At 37.5% G+C, this 21229-nt stretch overlaps 1 protein-coding gene across 1 annotated transcript; it reads left to right on the top strand.

Annotated features, from left to right (window-relative positions):
- The first annotated feature begins 731 nt into the window (after positions 1-731).
- On the top strand, positions 732-18449 carry PSMC1 (proteasome 26S subunit, ATPase 1). The gene is made up of 11 exons (XM_007436994.4): positions 732-837; positions 2547-2600; positions 4846-4942; positions 5569-5693; positions 7097-7282; positions 8294-8422; positions 10252-10348; positions 12111-12300; positions 15698-15849; positions 17159-17313; positions 18101-18449. The coding sequence occupies exons 1-11, from the start codon at positions 835-837 to the stop codon at positions 18233-18235; spliced, it is 1323 nt and encodes a 440-aa protein (XP_007437056.1). The 5' UTR covers positions 732-834; the 3' UTR covers positions 18236-18449.
- Positions 18450-21229: the final 2780 nt, after the last annotated feature.

Genomic DNA, 21229 nt, shown 5'->3' with positions numbered 1-21229 from the left:
GACTTTCATGAATGGGTCCAGTACTTTTTTGAAGCCAGCCAAGCTGGTAGCTAGCACATCTCATGGTAGTGAATTCCAAAGTGTAATTACACGTTGTGTAAAAAAAAAAAAATCCTTTTGTCTGCCCTGATTCTTCCAGGATTCATTGGATGACCTCTGGTTCTAGTATTTTAGGAAGGGGATAATAGCTTCTCCTTTTCCTTATGTCATTGGTTGTCCTGGCTTTTAAATTCCTTATCTAATGAAGAATGTTGGGCATAATGAAGGCATATTGCCTCTCAAGAAATTGTCGTTAAAAAAACTATTTCAGTTAGGTTCCTACTAACTTTCTCTCCGCGATTAAAAGAAAGAAGACAAATGAGTTATAGCATAAGCTATCACGGACAACTGAAATTGCATCTGAAGAATATGAAAGTTTATTTTGTAATTAAACTCTTCGTCTCTAAGATGTCGCAAAAAGTTAGAGTCATTCTGCAGCAAGAAGTAACGCGATCATGTGCTGCGCAGGACGTACAAGCCCCCACACACGTACTGACTTAATGTTGATTTGTATCTCACTAGATACCGTTAGATGCAAATCCAAGGAAAAAACAAATCATGGACCTATCGCTATATGCTTTCTCTACCAACCAAAGAACCAATTTACTCTTTCCATTCTCAATTCTCCTCCCCAGCCCCGCCTCTGAGCGACGACGATCCCATAACTCCGCCCTCTTATTTTCTCCCCTGAACAGGAACTGGCCCTCCTCGCGCCCCGTATCGGGCTTACTTCCGCTTCCGCTCCTGTAGGAAGTCGTTGGATTTCCGGCGTTGGTCTGCGAGTGAGTGAGCAGGATGGTGAGCGATGGGTTCTTGGGGTCTGCGGGTGGGCTTCTTAGAGCCCGTTTGGAGCCCCTTCCAGTATCCACAGTGGGAGATGGGCCGGATCGCCTTGGGCCAGGGCGCCCTTTCTCCCCACCGTCGGTGCTTTTTGCGCTGTTATGCGATGTCATGGTCACATCGCTTCCGCAGCTGAGAAGTACGGGAAAGTGGTGCTGGGTGGGATAGGCCAAAGCAGCCCTGGATATGAGGTGGCGATGACGGGAAGAGCGCCTGGATTTTCTTACCGTCTTCGGGTGACCGTGAGGCAGGTGCTAAGGAAGCACAGCTCCCGTGAGGTTACCGGGTTCTTTTCTGCTTTTCTTATCCAACGTTTAACCAGTAATTAATCCGATTGCCTGGGATCAGTGAAATGTTAACGAATCGCACTGACTTTGTTTGCGTGGCGTATTTACTCAGGAATAATTCAGTTATGATTATGAACTCCATTTGCACAGAACACTAGCTGTCTTTAAATGATCCACAGAACCATGGTGTTTTGTAGTGTATGTCATTAGTTTATATTTGTGTGAGCCCTGAAATTAGGCTAATCCAGTTAACCGTTGATAACTAGAGAACACAGTTTCTAATAATAAACTAACCACATGAGCGGGATTTGTACGGTCTGCTGTGCTAATAATATGTGATTGGTTAGTTTGTAGTTCAGTAATTTGTAAGAGCATAGCTACTGAGCCACAAACTAGTTAAGCCACATTTTAATCTTCTGTTTTGTGCAAACCTAGCATTGTTTCCTCAAATCTTTCTTTAAATGCTGGTCTATTGTCTAATGTGCAAGCGTTACACAGTATATAGTTCTGTGAATATACTTTTTTCATATATACGTATATAGAGATACACACAGTGCATTATATTTATAGACATATTTGTGTGATATGAGAATGTTTTAATCTCTTTTTATATCGGAGTTGCATCAGATTGCTAACAATATTAAAACAGACATACACAAAAATTCTTGTTTATTGCTCTTTGGGCCAGCTTCAAGCTACATACAGCAGTTAAGTGGGTCCTAAGGGTATATTGCTATTTGTTCCATTAATTGTGTTAAGTATTATTTATGTGTCCTTAAATGCACAGGTACTTTGTCTGAGATTTTTCAACCAAAATAAATATAGTGCTTGTAGAAATAGTTGTTTAAATAAATGGAAATACTATCTTGTGATTTCATCCAAAACTAACTGATAAATTAGTTGCTGCAGATAGTTTAGGATGTTTAAAGTATAACCTCCCTCCCCATTCTTATTACAATATTTGCCTATCATTTTGTATACAAAATGTTTGTATTCTGTTTTTCAGAATTGTTGCTGAAATGGCAGCCACCAAAAGGACTGTTAGAAAATCACCTCTCAGTTATGCTTAGAAGTTCATTTCATTGAACTGAATGGGACCCAGGGTGAAATCCAGTGTTTTGCCTATATGGGTGTCTTCTTGCATATCAGAAACATCTCCTTATCTTTGTCCTGTAGCATTTCCCATTCTGTTCTGGAATGTTTTCTGGAACAGTTTTTTCAGGGCATCAGAAGAATGAAAGGGAAATTACTTCTTTCTTCATTTTATTGACAGTTCTGTTAGAAGGAAAAACTGAACTTGAGTTTGTACATAGTTTATGGTTAAGTAGCCTTTTTTTTTCCTTTTCAGAATTTCATTTATCTTTTGTCTCTTTGCATTAGGGTCAGAGTCAGAGTGGTGGACATGGTCCTGGAGGTGGCAAGAAGGATGACAAAGTAAGGAAAAATAACTTTTGTCTGTTAAGAGAATATTTTTAGAAAATTTCCTTGTGAATAGAAAAGCTCAAAATATATATATTTTCCCTCAGTTGCCCTTATTATATAAAAACTCAGATAATCAAGTATTGTGTTTTTGTGTATTATGAACTGATGTTGAATTTTCGTTGTAGTGGTTTAGTTTTCAGAATCATGTAGTTGCTTTTATTCTATTGTGTATGGATAATTAGTCAATTTAAATATGCCATGATGTATGTGTCTTTCTCTTTCATTTTTATTAACTATAGTTTGTTATTTAATCTAGACCCAATGAACTATGGTTCTGCTCAACATTTGAAGCTGTCTTGTTTCTAATAACCGCAGTTTACTCCAGCCTAATGCTTTCCAGACCTGGGAGTTCAGTGTTCATACCTCCCCTGTAGGCACGCTGATAATAATAATAATTTATTAAGCCTGTATGCCACCAGACTCCCAGTGACTCTGGGCAGCTCACAACAATAAAAGAAATTACAATAAAACCAACAAAACATAAAAGATAAAAGATGGAAAGTGCAACAGACTGGATGGAGTGAAGCAAGGTATCTCACTCTCCCTTGCCAAATGCCTGGGTAAAGAGCTACGTCTTCACTGCTCTTCTAAACAACAACAGAGTGGGGACCATCCAGATCTCTGGAGGAACCTCATTCCAGAGGGCAGGTGCTGCTACAGAGAAGGTGTATTTCTGGGATCCCGATAGATGACATTGTTTAATTGAAGGAATCCGGAACACAAGATCGAATTGGCCGGGCAGATGCTATGGGAGACAGGCAGTCCCTCAAGTAACCAGGCCCTATGCCATGGAGAATTATGGAACTTAGTCCCAATTTATCTAGAAGGCAACATTGTAACTTTGAAGTTTGGTTTAGATAATAGGTTAAACTGGTAAACTTGAGAGCTTCCAATCTTCTTCCAAAGGCTGTATCTGTGGAAAGGAGGAATTGTGACTGTAGTGTTGTAGCTTATTGGTCAAAAACTGTAATTTAATTTCATGGCTAAGCTAGGTAACTTAATCATAAAATATTGTTGCTAGTATTATATGTTAATGACAATATACATGCAGCTTATAATTGAGATTCTGTGTTCTGTAGTTCAGAAACTAAGTGCTTTTTTAAGCAAATAAACTAGTCTTTTAACTGTTTTTTGTCAGGTCAGTACTTTGCTACCTTGGCTTTATGTCCTGATATATAAAACATCTACTTTGTTTTCTGTCTATTATTTATTATTTGCCCCAATCTGTTATGACTCTGAGCAGCTTATAGAATATCATCTAAAAAAAGTACAAGCAAAGAATTATAGGTAATCCTCATTTAGCAACTGCCTGGTACAGTGACTGGTCACAGTTATGATGATGATGAAAAGTAACTTTGCAACCAGTCCTTGCATTTACGACCTTTACAGGTCTGGAAAGCAAAGGAAAGCTGAAGTAAAATCGTAAGTGCAATCAAGGGTACACTTAGCGACCACTTTCATTAATGACCTAGTTGCTGGTCCCAGTTGTCACTAAACAAGGGCTACCTATGCATCATCAAAAAAAGGAAGTCTGGATAGATTCAACAATAATTTAAAGATTCAACAATAATTTAAAAGATCAGAACATCACACAAGGGGTTCATCATCCACTCTGGCCCAGGGCCTGGGGAGAGAGCCAGGTTTTAAGGGCTTGTTTAAATAGGGCCAGGGCAAGGGGCAAATGTGGCTTTTGCAGACTGATTATTTTCAGAAGCCCTCCAAATTTCTTTTATCACCTGGACTTTGATTTCCTGCGTAAAAATAAACCCTAGTTGAACAATAGCAAAAGCATGTAAGCCCAAGTTTATGTGAGATTTTCACAAAGTGTTTGTTGTATTTAGGATTGTTAATAGTTTAGATTTAGTTTGTCTGACAATGTTTATTAGTGTTTCCAAAATGTCTGTAACTTGAGTATTTCTTGATTTAATGTTTCCATTGAAGAAATCTATCTTTTTTGACTCCCCCACCCCTTCACTTATCAATTGTGTATTCATATTGTGGAGCAAAGACTGCTGTTGCTATATATTCAGTGATCTCCTAATATGACTTTGTTTTAGTAATCCCTTTAATTTATGAGTTACTGGACACATTTAGAGCTTTTGAAATATGTGACAAAACTTACTGGAACATGTGTTGGAATCTTAAATGCATATTATTTTCTATAAATTACTTTTTGCTTGATTTTTAAAATAAAAAGGACAAGAAGAAGAAATATGAACCCCCAGTTCCAACCCGAGTGGGGAAAAAGAAGAAGAAAACAAAGGGACCAGATGCTGCCAGCAAACTTCCACTGGGTAAGCATTCCTGGTTTGTGCCATCTTCCTGAGTAGCCATAACTAAGTTGCAGGTTAGGCTTTTCTGCATGCAAAAGGCCCCCAGTTCATACTTGGACATCTTAGTTTTCCAAGCTCTCAGCTTGAAACATTGAAGGGTTACAGAGTAACTGAACTAGGTTGCTCAATGGTTTGTTCTGAAATAAGGCAAAAGCTTATATACTTTCACCTTCAGGGTATTGTATCATAGATCCAGAACATTAAATCATAGAGTTGGAAGAAGCCGGTTTGATGTTCAGTCAGCTGCCACTTTTTAAAACTGATTTCAGGAATTAATTTTATTTTACAAACATAAAAACATAATTTCTCTTTCCTTGGAACAAGATTCAGTCCTCTTAAGAATTTCTTTAAATCCTGTCCTTGGAATTTGTTCAGGCCCACATTTGTAGCTACATCAGTTCTGTGCAAGAAGGCAGCTCTTCCCATGAAAAAGCAGTGCTGAAAGTAATAGGAAAAAGAAACATCCCAGACAAAAGACAGGAATTTCAAAATCATTTTAGTTCACAGTCCCTTCCTTCAACTCACCTACATAAGCTGAATATATTACTCTAGACCCTACATTTAGAAACTCTTTTATTTAATTGTAGTCACTCCTCATACTCAGTGCAGACTCAAATTATTGAAGCTGGAGAGAATTAAGGATTATCTTCTGATGGAGGAAGAATTCATTAGAAACCAGGAACAGATGAAACCTTTGGAAGAAAAGCAAGAGGTATGCTTTGAGTAGAAAAAAAGCTGCTTGAATTCATCTTAGGTTGTGTTCTTTGGTTATCAGCTTATTTCTCCTCTATTTTCCACCTTCTAACTCTACTTCATTCATCTAGCAAAACAGACTATATGAAAAAGTTCATACCAGAATAATTGTTAACTCCCTAAAACACCATGGTACTCTTTCACATCAGTTGATTTTGAATACACTTTTATCTATTTGTTAGGAACTTTTATATAACTAATGTGAATATAAACTGTAATTTTAATAATACAAAATATAGTTCCTTTATTTGAAAAGACCTTTTAAAAATAGGGTTCAAGAACAGACTAGGATACAGTCTTGGTGATATTCAAAATCACTGATCAGCTCTCAGGATTTTGCAATGGTATTGAATTCAATTTTGCTTTATTATAAAATGAACAAAAGTTGCTTCTGTGTTTTTAAGATTGAACGCATTTTTTTTCAGTTTACTCCAATAACAAGAACTATACATGTTCATATTTTAGGATTTTCTGGAGCAAGAGGCTTCATGTTGCTAATCTGTAGGTGAAATGTCATAAACATTTTAGTTAAAAAAGGCTCAATAGTATGGGATTCCATTTCAGTTGGTAGAGTAGTTTGTTTTGGCACATCTCTATTTCAGGATGGTTAATGAGACCATTCCAAAGGGATCACAAATTTAGTAGTTAAGGAGAAGTAGAGGTTAGTTTGAGTAATAAGATAGTGGCATTGTCTACAGTAAAACCATAAAAGAGCCTAAGCAGAATCTGTGAATTCTATTATTCTGTTCCAACAACATTGGCCAGCCATATACTTAGTCAACTCTTTCATTCTGCTGACCACCATAAAGTCTGCCATTAGGTAATGCAGATTTTGTTTCACTTAGTACCTAGTTATAGTTAAATGTCTTTATTACATTTATGTATTGATATATATTCATCTACTAAGTGCCATTTAAACATTCTTTCCTCATGGGTTGGAAGGATCTCTTTTAGTCTAACTCATTTAAATAATTTGGTATCATCAAATAATTTGGCTGTAATCTTGCTGACTTAATTCAGATAATTTAAGTCCCAGTCCCATAGCCAATCCTTGTGGGAACCTCACTATTTTCATTCCTCTATTATGAGAAAGGCAGAAATCAACCAGACCCAGTTTGATAATGGAGGTTGTTATTATCAGTTGAAGATTTTAACTGGTTACTGAGAATGTAATTAAAGTAGCATTTGTTTGAGGTCCATACCCTCTTAATATGAGAATACGTAGCCATTTCCTCTGTATTGGGATTGTTGAGGATGCCACCAAATTGGTACTTCTTGATTGTGTAATAGACATAGAAATCGTTGGGATGTATGGCAATTTGTAATACATGATTATAGTGTCTTTTTTGTGCTTGTTTGCAGGAAGAGAGGTCAAAGGTGGACGATCTGAGAGGGACTCCAATGTCTGTAGGAACACTGGAGGAGATAATTGATGATAATCATGCTATTGTGTCCACATCAGTGGGATCAGAACACTATGTCAGCATTCTTTCTTTTGTAGACAAGGATTTGCTAGAGCCAGGATGTTCAGTTCTACTTAATCATAAGGTAATTGTTGCTTTCTTTGCCTGCCTGTGATTGAAAGCACTGAAAACAGATAAATGTTATGAATATCTTTATATCTAAAGACTTTCAGCTTGATCTAGACAATATGATCTCCCAGAACAGATTGCATAAGACCAGTAACAACCAGGACATTCCTTCCTCTAGAGATAAAGAGAAGAAGAAGCAATTCAGGCACCTATTTTTAAATTATAAACTTCTTACAGTAAGCATCTTTAAAAGAAACAATTAATGGAAATTTGCTGAGTGGAACCAGTTGCCCAACTAAGCCAATATGGCGGTCCTGTTAAGTTTCTTGCCGTTCCTCCAGCTATATGCTAGGTTTGCAGCTTGCAAGTTTCAACTCTTTTGTTTCTTTTGGTTGTGATGATTTTTTTTTAAAAGCTACAAACTCAGCAAAAATTTTAAAAAACCTCTGTAGGAGAGTTGATAATGCCCCCCCCCACCCCTGGAAACTAAATGAAGCAAGTTAAGCTGTAATTCTGAATTTTTGTTGATTTTTTTTGTTCATTCTTGGACAAAAAGCCATAAATACAAATGATGAGAGGATCATCATTTGTCTACTTCTCTGTCTCTACACTAAGACATATGAGTCACACCGAAGTGTCAGTTGAGACCAAGTCTGTCTGCTGACCTGTAAAATTATTTGTATTTGTGTGGCCTGAGTCATTACATGGAGAATATAAGATGTGACCCAGCTTGTCCACAATGTTCGCTCATCCCTCCCAAAAAGGGTTGAGGTATGTCCCCATAACTATCAGATTTGCCAGGAAGCCTTCCCTTTTCTCTGCAGTTTAGAAAAGGAATTGGCATCATCCTGTTTACATTTATCAGAAGCCACAGAGTGCAAGTCTCTGAGAAATAGATTTCAGGAGCTGAATTTGACCATGTGAAATGGCCTATCAATCTGTAATAATGCCAGGCCTGTAATAGGGCAAGGGCTCAAATGTTTTCCTGCTTTGTTTATTTGATGCTTCTGCCCATTACTTTTAACAGGTCCATGCTGTGATTGGTGTCTTGATGGATGACACAGATCCTTTAGTTACAGTGATGAAAGTGGAAAAAGCCCCACAAGAGACATATGCAGATATTGGGGGGCTTGATAACCAAATTCAAGAAATCAAGGTATTAATATTTCTAGCATTGTCCAATAGTGGAAAAAATGCCAGAACATTTTATTATTAGATGATTTCTTAGAATAGTAATGCTCCTATTTCTGTTCCAGGTGACTTTTATTTAAATGACTTTAGTATTTTGCTCACTTCAGTATTTCTAATTCAAGATTTTTATATACATTATACAAATGCTTTGTTGTAGTTGTATTGAATTGCAAAATATTTAAATGGAAGGCTAAAAATCTCAAACCTCCTCTCCCAGAAGTCCTTTGAATCTTCACACTTTCCTGTTTCTTACTTGGGGTAAGCAGCTTGATCATTCCCACCACCAACATCTGTCCTCCAGCGAGATCCTCTTGTGCCCAGGGACTACATGCATATATTTTCCATTCATACAAGTGTTTGTAGCTCCCATGCTGAGATACGTTCATTAACCCAGCACCACAGAACTTCCCACATTTAACAGCCTGAGTTCTTAAGTCAGCTCTGATCTCTAGGTATGTCTGTCAAAATCAACCCAAAAAACTCAGAGGAAGTTTCTACCAAATGTTCATCCCCAAACACCCCAAGAATTCATTCAGGAAATCTATTTCCAAGATACCGTATATTTGTTTGGTTAGCTCTACAAAATCTAACCCCAGGATATTCACAGTGATCTCCCTGCTAGTTTAGTCTCGTGATACCATGCAGATTCCATCTAATCCATTTCATTCCTTCTCAGTATGGCCATGCCACAGTATTCAAGCCATATCCCGTTAAGAATCAGACAAAGCTTGACCTTATAGCTCTAGTTTTTGTTTTTACTTAAAGTTTAATAAATAGTTATAAAATTAAACATCTAAAGTTAGATAAATAATTGGAAACCTCAACATCCCAATCTAAGGGAAAGGAAAGGGAAAGGGAGTAGGGTATAGGGAAATGTCTTTCAAGATATTTCTATGATGGAGCGTCTAACATTCAGCATTCTGATATTTTCACCATTCATTGTACTTCACTGATCTCTCTGACGCAGGATTAGGGAGAGGAAAGGTGCTTGGGAGAGCAGGAAGCAATAGGCTGATTTTTCCTTGGAGGCCAGTTGCCTTCTTTGCTCTAATTACGCCTCTCCTTTAAAGCTTTAGAATGTAACTTCATTTGTCTTATTTCAACCCATCCTTCTCCCTGGTTTCTAACATCTTTTTCTTCTTTCCACATAGCAGTTCCCCATCTGGCATCCTCACCCTACCCCAACATGGAAGAAAAATAATATTCTTACAGCATCTACTGCCTTTCTGGCTAGAAATGCCAAAAAAAGTGAAATAATTCTAGAGTAGCAGCTTTCTGGCCATGTAGCATAAAGATGTGTGACTAGATGATTCAGCCCTTCCTTCCCTCCTTGAGAGATTGATCAATCTCACCAGAAATAAATTTTATTGATTCTGTCATTTATCTTTACAGCTCTGTAATTTCTCTTTATCAACACTATTTGCATTTTGAATTATTTTTTGTTTTCAAATATTTTGTGACTGTAATAAGGCACATGTACGGTGAAAGCCAGGAACAGCTTTTGAAGCAGCTGTGTAAGCCATGAAAAAATGGCAGTGTTAATTATTTGAAGTTCACATTATTCAAATGAACAATAGATTTGAGCATGAAACAGTTACTCCAAAGTAGAAGCATTGCAGGTTAAAAGCTACTATGTGTTCATCCCCATGAATGGCATGCACATTGTATTTATTAAATTTTAATATTAGCCATAAGGGCAAAACCTTGATCTGTGATTTTCTAACTAGGAGGAGCCTTAGGTTGACAAAAGGATTGATCAGCCCTTTGAAGGTATGTGTAATTTCTTCCTTGTAGGAATCTGTGGAACTACCTTTGACTCATCCTGAGTATTATGAAGAAATGGGAATAAAGCCACCCAAAGGCGTCATTCTGTACGGGCCGCCTGGCACAGGTAATATTATTTTTCTTGTATTTTTATATCAGTGTGTGGAATTAATACATTTATTACATAAAAATATATTGAAGTGTTCTATGTCAATGAGGCCAATCATCCTGCTTTGGCATATATCTCATCGTATTGACTGAAAGTTGTAATGCTGTTCTTGAAATTGGTCTTTATGATTTGATGGTCTTCAAACATTATTGATGAAGAGCTAAAGCTTAATATACTTACATCCAGCTGCCTCCATCAGAAAATGTTAGCGAAGAGAACAGACAGTTGTTTTCAGAATATGTGGTGCTGTAACTAACCCAAACTAGTATATCTCAAGGAGTGGTATGGGTTACTAGTGACAGAAATGAAGAAAGTTCCCATGAAGGAAAGAGAGCATAGCAGCTAGTCTCCAGTAGAGCAAGAACATTGTAGCAGAATATTTTTTTGATGTTCCAGGCTTGAGCATCAATGAAAAACTTGAACTTAAGAGCCAAAGTCAGATCTCTCCCATTATTCAGATGTATTTTTTGGCTTAGGCTTAGGGGAAGACTCCTTCCTCAGTAAGTAATGCTACTTCAGTTCCTGTAAGCTTTCACTGTTTTACAGTTATAAGAAACAAAATGGTCAACATAATTACAGCAATTTTAATCACCTTAAAAATTACTATGACTGATAAATACCATAACAGAATAGCTGTAAGCATGCTTTTTGCTTCTACCTTAGTAGGACCTAAATTGTTTGATAAAATGATTGTGAACTTAAAATGTGCAAGGTTAGAACCACTGATCAATTCAGTATCTTAAGTAAATTGATATTTAATAAATCTGTATTCATGATGGTTTATTTTCATTTTGGCTATCTGTCCAATTTATAGAAATTGGTAATCAATATCATTTATGATTGGTTGTCTCACAATAATACCCAGATACTTATTAGGTCCATTCCATAGATTGCTCAGGGCCCAATTAGGCTTTAATTCTTCAACTTTGTAAGAAAGGGAATCAGTCAGACATGTGAATCCATCCTGCCTTCCCTACCTATACTGTGGGCAAATTTATCTAGGGAAGCATGGTGTGTTCATGGGGAATCAGAAGACAAATACCTTATTGAGCCAAATCCGATTTTATTATCTGTTTGGGAAATGATAGTGCTAGAGATATATGTTTGTGTGTACATGTGGAGAAAGTAGATAGCAAAGTGGTATGTATGAATCAAAATCTTTCCCCACATATTAGGTATAGGAAATTATGAGAAATGTCTTTGAAAATTAGGACACTACAGATGATTCTGCATCCCAAATGTTTCAGAAATTATGCTTTTCATATTAATTTGCACAGACATAGCGTGCGTGATCTGCCAGTCCCTTGATGTTGAAACTGCTGTCTTTTGGGAAAGTATGGTTGATTTGGTTAGTTCATTCTATTATTTTCATTGCATAGAATCACCATGTAAGAATAAAATAATTTCATCTCCAGATATGAAGGTGACAAATAGTACTTTCTGAGCATCTTTTTAAATTGACAGGAAATCAGTTTGTCTGTTGCTGCTTTTCCTCCTGCACTTCAGACAGTGAATTCAAATAGCAAAAATCTGATTCAAGCATGTAAAATATTTCCAAGGTATAACTCCATTGTTTATTGGCTTAAATATCAAACTTGATCTATAATAGGTAGATTGAGGACTTTTGTCAATAATTTGAATTGCATGATTGCTTTCATGCATGTATATGTAATACAAGTTAGAGCATGTGCTAACTTTCTGGTGTCTTGTAATTAAACAGGTAAAACGTTATTAGCCAAAGCAGTGGCAAATCAGACTTCTGCCACATTTCTGAGAGTGGTCGGTTCTGAACTTATCCAGAAATATCTGGGAGATGGTCCAAAGCTTGTTCGAGAACTATTTCGAGTTGCTGAGGAGCATGCCCCATCAATTGTCTTCATTGATGAAATTGATGCCATAGGTACCAAAAGGTAAGGCATCATAGTCACTCCGTGCCAAGCATTACGTGCATATCTGTTAACAGACACTTTTCTTTTTTAAAATCTGGTTTTCACTCATAAGACTTTGAGTCACTAGAAGTGGTTTGCATGCTGCTATCTTCAACTGTAAGAAAATTGTCAAACCCTTATTCCTGTAAGGGTATATCTGAAGAATTACTGATGAGAATTAGTGCTAGCTTGTTTCAGACTAAACCATCTCAGCTAAACCATTTGTTTAATTTATAAGATATTTAACTGTTATTGCTAGAACCTGAAACTTTTTAAAAACAAAAGGAGTAGGGCTAATGTGGAGCAGGTAGCCAAAAAGCAATTTTTCTTTTTCCTAAATTCAGATTCAGCAAAGTTTTCCCCCAAATAATTATTTGTAAAGTATTATATAATTATTACTGTGTTTCCTTCCTGCATTTTCTTTTGGAACTTTTCAAGACTAGGAACATTCCTTTAATTTTATCCCAACCCACAACCTTGTGAAGTAGGTTTGATTGAAGCTTGAATCTGTGTTTGTCTGAAAGACATGCAGGGGTTGAGTGGGGGATTTGAATGTGGGTCTTTCTAGTCCCCATCCAACATATTAATCATTACACTGCATTGAGGGAATTATTTTATGTTTGCAGACAGTAAAGTACTAGAAGCAAGAAATGGGCCTAAAAGGTGAGAGAGAGAAGTACCTTGTTGGATATACTTCGTAAAAGTGAATAGTTGGAAGGGAGGAGGCAGGAGAAAGGGAAAACCTGTTGTGATTACTTCTGCCAATCAGTGGAGTTATTGAGAGTATCGCTCCAATACTCTGGTTTCTCTGTTTTATTACACGGGAAAGTATCCATCCTCCCTCTTGAATGTAGAAGACTGTTGCTGGATTTCATAACATTCCTGGAGGATTAGAAGTCCAAAGCACACTTACCTGGGAGTAGAAACCATTAACTTCAATGAAGTTTACTACAGATTAAGTTTGCATAGGATTCCATTTGCCATTTTTCTTTTCTTCCTTTCCCATCACCCATATTCATTCTGTTTTCTCCCTATCTTTTTTTTCTGCTTCTGCAGAGTATGTGTACATGTGTGTGGAAAAGAGAATTGTTTGTGTGTTTATGGAGATGGAGGAACAGCCTTATGAACAAGTGTTTTATTTTACAGGCAGTTAACTTTAATTTGTTACTGATTCAGTTAATATTTATTTAATATTTTGTGGCTTTGTCCTTTTTTTGGAGTTTGGTCTCTCACAAATATGTGCATGCATACATAAAAAATGTCATATACAGTCAGGTCCAGAAATATTGGGACATCGACACAATTCTAACATCTTTGGCTCTATACACCACCACAATGGATTTGGAATGAAACAAACACAATGTGCCTTAACTGCAGACTGTCAGCTTTAATTTGAGGGTATGTACATCCAACTCAGGTGAACGGTGTAGGAATTACAACAGTTTGCATATGTGCCTCCCACTTGTTAAGGGACCAAAAGTAATGGGACAATTGGCTTCTCAGCTGTTCCATGGCCAGTTGTGTGATATTCCCTCAGTATCCCAATTACAATGTGCAGATAAAAGGCCCAGAGTTCAGTTCAAGTGTGCTATTTGCATTTGGAATCTGTTGCTGTCAACTCTCAAGATGAGATCCAAAGAGCTGTCACTATCAGTGAAGCAAGCCATCATTAGGCTGAAGAAACAAAACAAACCCATCAGAGAGATAGCAAGAACATTAGGCGTGGCCAAAACAACTGTTTGGAACATTCTCAAAAAGAAGGAACGCACCGGTGAGCTCAGCAACACCAAAAGACCCGGGAGACAACGGAAAACAACTGTGGTGGATGACCAAACAATCCTTTCCCTGGTGAAGAAAACACCCTTCACAACAGTTGGCCAGATCAAGAACACTCTCCAGGAGGTAGATGTATGTGTGTCAAAGTCAACAATCAAAAGAAGACTTCACCAGAGTGAATACAGAGGGTTCACCACAAGATGTAAACCATTGGTGAGCCTCAAAAACAGGAAGGCCAGATTAGAGTTTGCCAAACGACATCTAAAAAAGCCTTCACAGTTCTGGAACGACATCCTATAGACAGATGAGACCAAGATCAACTTGTACCAGAGTGATGGGAAGAGAAGAGTATGGAGAAGGAAAGGAACTGCTCATGATCCTAAGCATACCACCTCATCAGTGAAGCATGGTGGTGGTAGTGTCATGGTGTGGGCATGTATGGCTGCCATTGGAACTGGTTCTCTTGTATTTATTGATGATGTGACTGCTGACAAAAGCAGCAGGATGAATTCTGCAGTGTTTCAGGCAATATTATCTGCTCACATTCAGCCAAATGCTGCAGAACTCATTGGACGGCGCTTCACAGTACAGATGGACAATGACCCAAAGCATACTGCAAAAGCAACCAAAGAGTTTTTGAAGGGACAGAAGTGGAATGTTATGCAATGGCCAAGTCAATCACCTGACCTGAATCCCATTGAGCATGCATTTCACTTGCTGAAGACAAAACTGAAGGGAAAATGCCCCAAGAACAAGCAGGAACTGAAGACAGTTGCAGTAGAGGCCTGGCAGAGCATCACCACAGATGAAACCCAGCGTCTGGTGATGTCTATGCGTTCCAGGCTTCAGGCTGTGATTGACTGCAACGGATTTGCAACCAAGTATTAAAAAGGGAAAGTTTGATTTATGATTATTATTCTGTCCCATTACTTTTGGTCCCTTAACAAGTGGGAGGCACATATGCAAACTCTTGTAATTCCTACACCGTTCACCTGAGTTGGATGTACATACCCTCAAATTAAAGCTGACAGTCTGCAGTTAAAGCACATTGTGTTTGTTTCATTCCAAATCCATTGTGGTGGTGTATAGAGCCAAAGATGTTAGAATTGTGTCGATGTCCCAATATTTCTGGACCTGACTGTATGCTTGTTTGTTGAGAAAAGATAATCTCTAGGATTGGCTGAGTGAATATGGGAGGGAAAGGAGGTGATGAATTCTGTATGTACTTATAATCATTCCTTAACTAATATTTCTTTTTTGGAGGTTCATCTTTGAATAGGAATGGCTTGGAGCAGAAAAGTAGCTACAAATATGGCAATGCTGTTGTGGATCAGTGTTGCAGTATCTTATCTGGGGAATGAAGAAATGCTGTTCATAGTATCGTTTTAGCTGCAGAACCTGTCGTACCCTAATCAGAGAGTTTCTACTGAACTTCAGAAGTGGTGTCTTACCCCAGAAAAGAGTCTTCTCTGTACTCCTTGCTTCTACCAAAACTGTAATTCATTGCCCTATGGTTTCTCAGTGGATTACTGTATGTAAAGAGAAAGATTGTCTTCTGTAGGTATTCCAACCTTAACTTGGGTACTTTTTTCCTATTCCAAAGGTATGATTCCAACTCAGGGGGAGAAAGGGAAATTCAGCGAACAATGTTGGAGTTGCTGAACCAGTTAGATGGGTTTGATTCACGTGGAGATGTAAAAGTGATCATGGCTACTAACAGAATAGAAACACTGGATCCAGCCTTAATCAGACCAGGTAAAAAGTATGATGATCATATTTAACTACTTAAAATGTAACTGCTTCTAATTATTAGTTTTATGTAAAACAGTACGGCCTATTCCCTATACGTCATAGTGTTTCCCTAGAGCTTTCTGTGTTTTTCACTAGAATGGGTTGATCCAAGCTGATCTGGGAATGGTTTGAAGAAACTTTGGAGTCAGATCATGTCCAAAGCTTGTAACTTTTTGCTATTCCAAAAGATTATTTTTTTCACTCAGATTGGCCTGCTCTGGGGAAAAAACAAAATGTTCCAGAGAATGAATTACTGCATTTTCTACTAACTAATTTTACAGCTTCCTTTCTGAAGCTTAGTATGTATGTATGTATTTGATTTAAAGCTACCCATCTCAAATACATGACTCTGGGCAGCTAACAATATTAAAAGTAATAAAATATACAAAAAAACATAAAATACATAACAGTCAAGAGAAGATTACAAAAACATCAGTCAACACAACCAGGAAACAGGCTCATCACACATCCGGGGCTCCAGGCTCAAGCACAGAACCAGGTCTTCAAGGCCTTGTGGAAAGCCAGCAAGGTCGGGGCCATCTCTGAAGGGAAGATATTCTAGAGTGTGGGTGATATGACAGAAAAGACTCTCCTCCTGGGCCCTGCCAACTGATGCTCCTTAGCAGACAGTACCCGGAGCATGCCCCTCTCGCTGGACCAAATGGAATGGGTAGAAACAGCCATATATTAGATTTTAGAATATTGTGTAAGCACACACACATACAAAGAAAAGATTCTCCCTTAGGAGCTTTTCTTAAGGGCTCTTCATCCTGTTTGGGATGGTGGGAACATGTGAAATTTTGGGGAAGTGTCATGACTGCCATTTCACACAAAGAGCTTGAAAGTGTGGGACATAGATGGCTGAAAAAAAGAATCTAAGTAAATAACACCTATTTGCCAGATCTTGGGCCAAGTCTGAAAAAGCACAGTACAACAACTGATACTAATTAGATCTATATGCGATTGGGATTGAGTAAGAAAGTTCCTGTATAAACAATACATGAAATAATTTGAAATATAAATATTTGTGTGGCTTATGAAATCTGAGGGAAGAAGAGATGTTTTGCTCCATTAATAAGGAGAAATAATTGTGTTTGTGAAGTGGGATGGAAATAAAAATGAAATTCTATGTATCATAACTGTTCAAAGATGCACTAGTATTTTCTGAGATAATATAAAGGCTAAGTATGAAGTTATTTTCCAAGGAAAGGTTTCTATTTTTGATTCCCCAGGCAAAAATCTGAAACAACTGATTTTTTTTTTTAAATCCTAGGACGTATTGACAGGAAGATAGAATTTCCTCTGCCAGATGAAAAAACAAAGAAGCGCATCTTTCAGATTCATACCAGCAGAATGACTTTGGCAGATGATGTTACTCTAGATGAGTTGATAATGGCTAAAGATGATCTGTCTGGGGCAGATATAAAGGTAGAATCCTTGATAACCAATTATTTTTGTTTTCTTCCAGAGTGAATCAACTGAACCGTTGTGTTACACAGTATGTTGCATCCCTTTCCACTGAATGCCTTTCGTTTGACCAGTTGTTAAAGAAACTGTGGCTTGGTAGTTTTGCTTCCAGAAAGCTCTAGTCACTGTCTTTCTTTTCTCCTTTTCACCCTTTTAAAAAAGCACTGGTTTTTCTGTTTCTTGATAGTAAATATCTCATTGTTACGGCAATCTTTTCTGAGTGAAGGGGGTATTCTTTTTTTCCCCTCTATAAATATTTGGAATGGCTCTTTCGTTAGTGGCCATAGTTGAAAGGGGGAAAAACATCTTTGGAGAGGAAAATGAACATTTGGCCACCTATTCTGAGAGTCAGGGAAGAAGTTAAAACTTCACAAGTTTGCATGCTTGGTGTAAAAAGCTTATAGAGAATTGGTGGGGCTGAACTATTTTCACTGGGAATATTGGTGGTTAGGGAAGTTGACTTATACACCTAGTAAATGTTTTCATTGAGCTCTGTTATGACAAGCATGTTACACTCCTTCAGGAGAATTAGGATTAGGGAGGGAAAGATTATCAAATGTTAGTAATGTTTGCTGCACATTACAATCAAATCACTTTGTTTTTAATTAATGAATATTTAATGGTGTTCTTTCTACACTAGGGTTTCCAGGATACATAAGGGGCACCAGCTTGTTTGGTTATTTTTTTCTTAGCATTTCATACACGTCAGACTCCTGATTTTCTAATCAAATGCTTCCATTTCTAATAGGCAATTTGCACAGAAGCTGGTTTGATGGCTCTGCGTGAACGAAGGATGAAAGTAACAAATGAAGATTTCAAAAAATCGAAAGAAAATGTTCTTTATAAGAAACAGGAAGGCACTCCAGAAGGCCTCTATCTTTAACTCCCCCATCTTTGTTTTGATCATAAGATGGGGGTAATTGCTCGAACCTTTTTTTTTCTTCAGAATGTGGAAAACATTAGACAGCAAGGTGTTAGTGAATATAAGAAGCTTTTGCTACTTAAAGCATGATAATTCACTTACTGTGAATTTCTCTGTATTGTGTCATACGTTCATTGTGAAATACTTTGTCATTAAAAATTGATTTCCAAGTGAATTGGGATGATTGGATTAGAATTTAAGCAAAGATGGTTTTTAATGTGTGCCCCAGCTGTTTCATTGCCTCTTAGTCTACGAATTGACATTTTTAGCAGACTCTGCGAGTGTTTTGTGATTGGCTGTGACCCTTAGTCTAAAGCGCAGCTGAATGTACATTGCTTGAATTTACATATATCTCCAGAAAGGTATTGAAAAATACAGTGATGGAAATACTATGAAAAGACCTGATTCATGGAAAATCAATTCAGGTATTAGAAAAAGTTTTGTAACGTGTTGTCTGCAGTGAAAGTGGTTTGGATGTCTGGGAAGAATCTTGTTTCATTTCATTAAGTCCTCACATCCCTAAGGCTGTGGTGTGCCAGATTCATAACATTTGTCTTAAGGAGTGAGATTTCATTGCCAAGGTTATTTGGGCAAAGGTAGATCATCTTTACGAAAAAGAGCCATTTCTCACTTGAACCCACTATAGTCAAGTTGTACTGATTCAGTTCTTACAACCAAGGTAGTCAGTTTGCTCAAAGAAGTGAAAGTAGACATTGTGTATGATAACATTTTCGAAATTGGGCAGGGAAATGGAAATTATGGAAATAAATTTAATTATGGAAAATTAATCAGCCATTCTATCTATCTTTAAATGAGATGTTCTGACTGAACTTCAGCTCAGTTCATGTTTTATTCAATCTAGCGGTTAGCATGCATTCATTCCCACTTCACCAATGGGAAATTGGCAATGCATATTCAATATTGGAAGGTTCTTATATACCATTAAGAATGCTGGTGCTTTCTGCATTATGTTTGGGATACTTAGTATGCTCCAAAAGAAGCTTCATGGATTTAATGAAGTGAAAAATGGGAAATCCCTCCTTTTTTAAAGATATAAATGGGATTTGTCTTGGTAGAGATTCTGCTTATTCAATTCCATTTTGGTATTAAAAAGATTTAATAGTAGACAATAAGCAGTGTTTAATCTTGCCCAAGACCTTAGAAACCCTTTCTAAAGGAGACTATAGTGGGCTATTTAATCTGATTTATATGCTAACTTCCTCGTGAGATTTCTTCATTGTGAGTGTAGTTTTAAGTCCATCTTTCCTGCTTCACAATGCTTGCTATGGATTTGTTATACAACTCCTGAAACTCACCAGGTTGAAAAACTCTGCTTTAGCTGAATGTTAAATCCTTGGTAGCTCAATTCCCTGCTTCTGGTAAGTAAACATCCAAGATAGTTTAATATCTGGTAGGTGGTGAATCCATTGACAAGAGATTTATTTTCTCTTAGGAAATGTAAAAGCAGCTTGAAAACTAAAAGTGTAGCAGGCTGTTCAGTGCATCAAACAACTATGTTACGTATGTATTATTCAAAACAACTGGAGGTATATGTTTGCCCCTCTGCCATGCTGCAGATAAAACAACAGATGCCCTCTGGTAAGCCTGAGGGGGAGTTCTCATGGCTGACATGAATGATTTAAACCATGTATGAGACAAGTTGCTTTTGTGCTCTCTCAAGCTCAACAAGACAACCTGTGACAATACAGGGTACTAGAAATAGATGTTGCCAGTAGAGTATATTTGCAAAGAGACAATCATAAATAGGTGCTCTTTTGCCAATTATATTTCAGATCAAATGACTGTCACTGGTTGCTCTGTCTTTAGTGGGCTTCCTGGGCACTTTCTTTGCCCATTCTTCTAATGCAGGTGTAGGCAGCATGGTGCCCATTGATGTCCACTTGGGTACACCTAGAATCTCTACTCAACCCACCTTTAGAGTCTAAAGGGAGAACTGGCCTGCTACAAATATCCAATTTCTAGCCTTATCTTACCAGGAAAGTCAAAGTGTCCCATAGTCACTTAAAGATAGCAAGGGGTTGTAGGCCTATAATTTATTTTAAAATAGCCTTACCTGGGGATACTGTGTCTGGGAAATTGTGGTCATGATGGAAGCAATCTCACTAATTTGTCTTCTACAAATTTGCAGGGATGGGGAGGGGGAGAGATGGATTAGACTGGTGATGCCCATATTATTAGACATTTAATATTCAGGCTCCTCTAAGAGCAACCATTTGGTGTGAATATTCATGATATACGCTCAAAATTCTCAGCCCCAAAAGCCCCATTAATAGCAAATGTTGGTTAGTGTTAAATTTTATCTAAGGTATGTGTCATTATTTCAGGAAGAATTTGGATGAGCCAGAGCCTACCTCTGTAATCCTGATTCAAGAAAGAGATTATGTATCAGTTCCATTTTGGTTCTTCAGTTTTTAACTCCATAAGCAAGTAGTGTTTAAAAAGTAACACTGATGCAAGAAGTTGTTAGCATGATTGATTATAAATGGTAAACAGCCAAAGAAGTATACTCTGTATTAGTAGCAAATGTATAGGCTGTTACCCACATTGCAAGTTTAAACCAGCGTTAACTGGGTCAAATGCCAGAGATTCCTTCAGTGCTCAAGTTTCTTTGGCTGTGAACACAGCTGAACGGGTTGAACTGTTTTAACATTGGCAATACCATTATTACATATAGCCAAAATTATGTATAGGTGCCAAGTGCAACTCTGAACCTGAGTTTGGATTTGAATGTGGGTGTTTGATTGGTTTTAGTGAATTATTTAGAAGTCAAAGAGCCCAGATGATGATATATCATGCAAGTGCTTTTCCAAACAGATAAACCTCATAAGCACGAGGGTGCTTTCTAAAACATCCTTAAAAAAAAACTAGCAGTGAAACAGAATGCTTTGCAAATCTCCCCCCCCCCCCAAATTCCCTGAATTATCTCCATTAAAG

Source organism: Python bivittatus, unplaced genomic scaffold (genome assembly GCF_059951505.1).
Source record: "Python bivittatus isolate LINGU-HERP-01145 unplaced genomic scaffold, Pbiv_v1 ctg000480_np1212, whole genome shotgun sequence".
Taxonomy (NCBI): Eukaryota; Metazoa; Chordata; class Lepidosauria; order Squamata; family Pythonidae; genus Python; species Python bivittatus.
Note: the sequence above shows the minus strand (reverse complement) of the source record. Positions and strands in the feature narration are given on the sequence as shown.

Bases quoted from the DNA above. Each gene is read 5' to 3' on its own strand.
- PSMC1 (XM_007436994.4), top strand. The intron at 5,694-7,096 runs GTATGCTTTGAG...GCTTGTTTGCAG, and splicing joins CTTTGGAAGAAAAGCAAGAG to GAAGAGAGGTCAAAGGTGGA. The intron at 17,314-18,100 runs GTAGAATCCTTG...CATTTCTAATAG, and splicing joins TGTCTGGGGCAGATATAAAG to GCAATTTGCACAGAAGCTGG.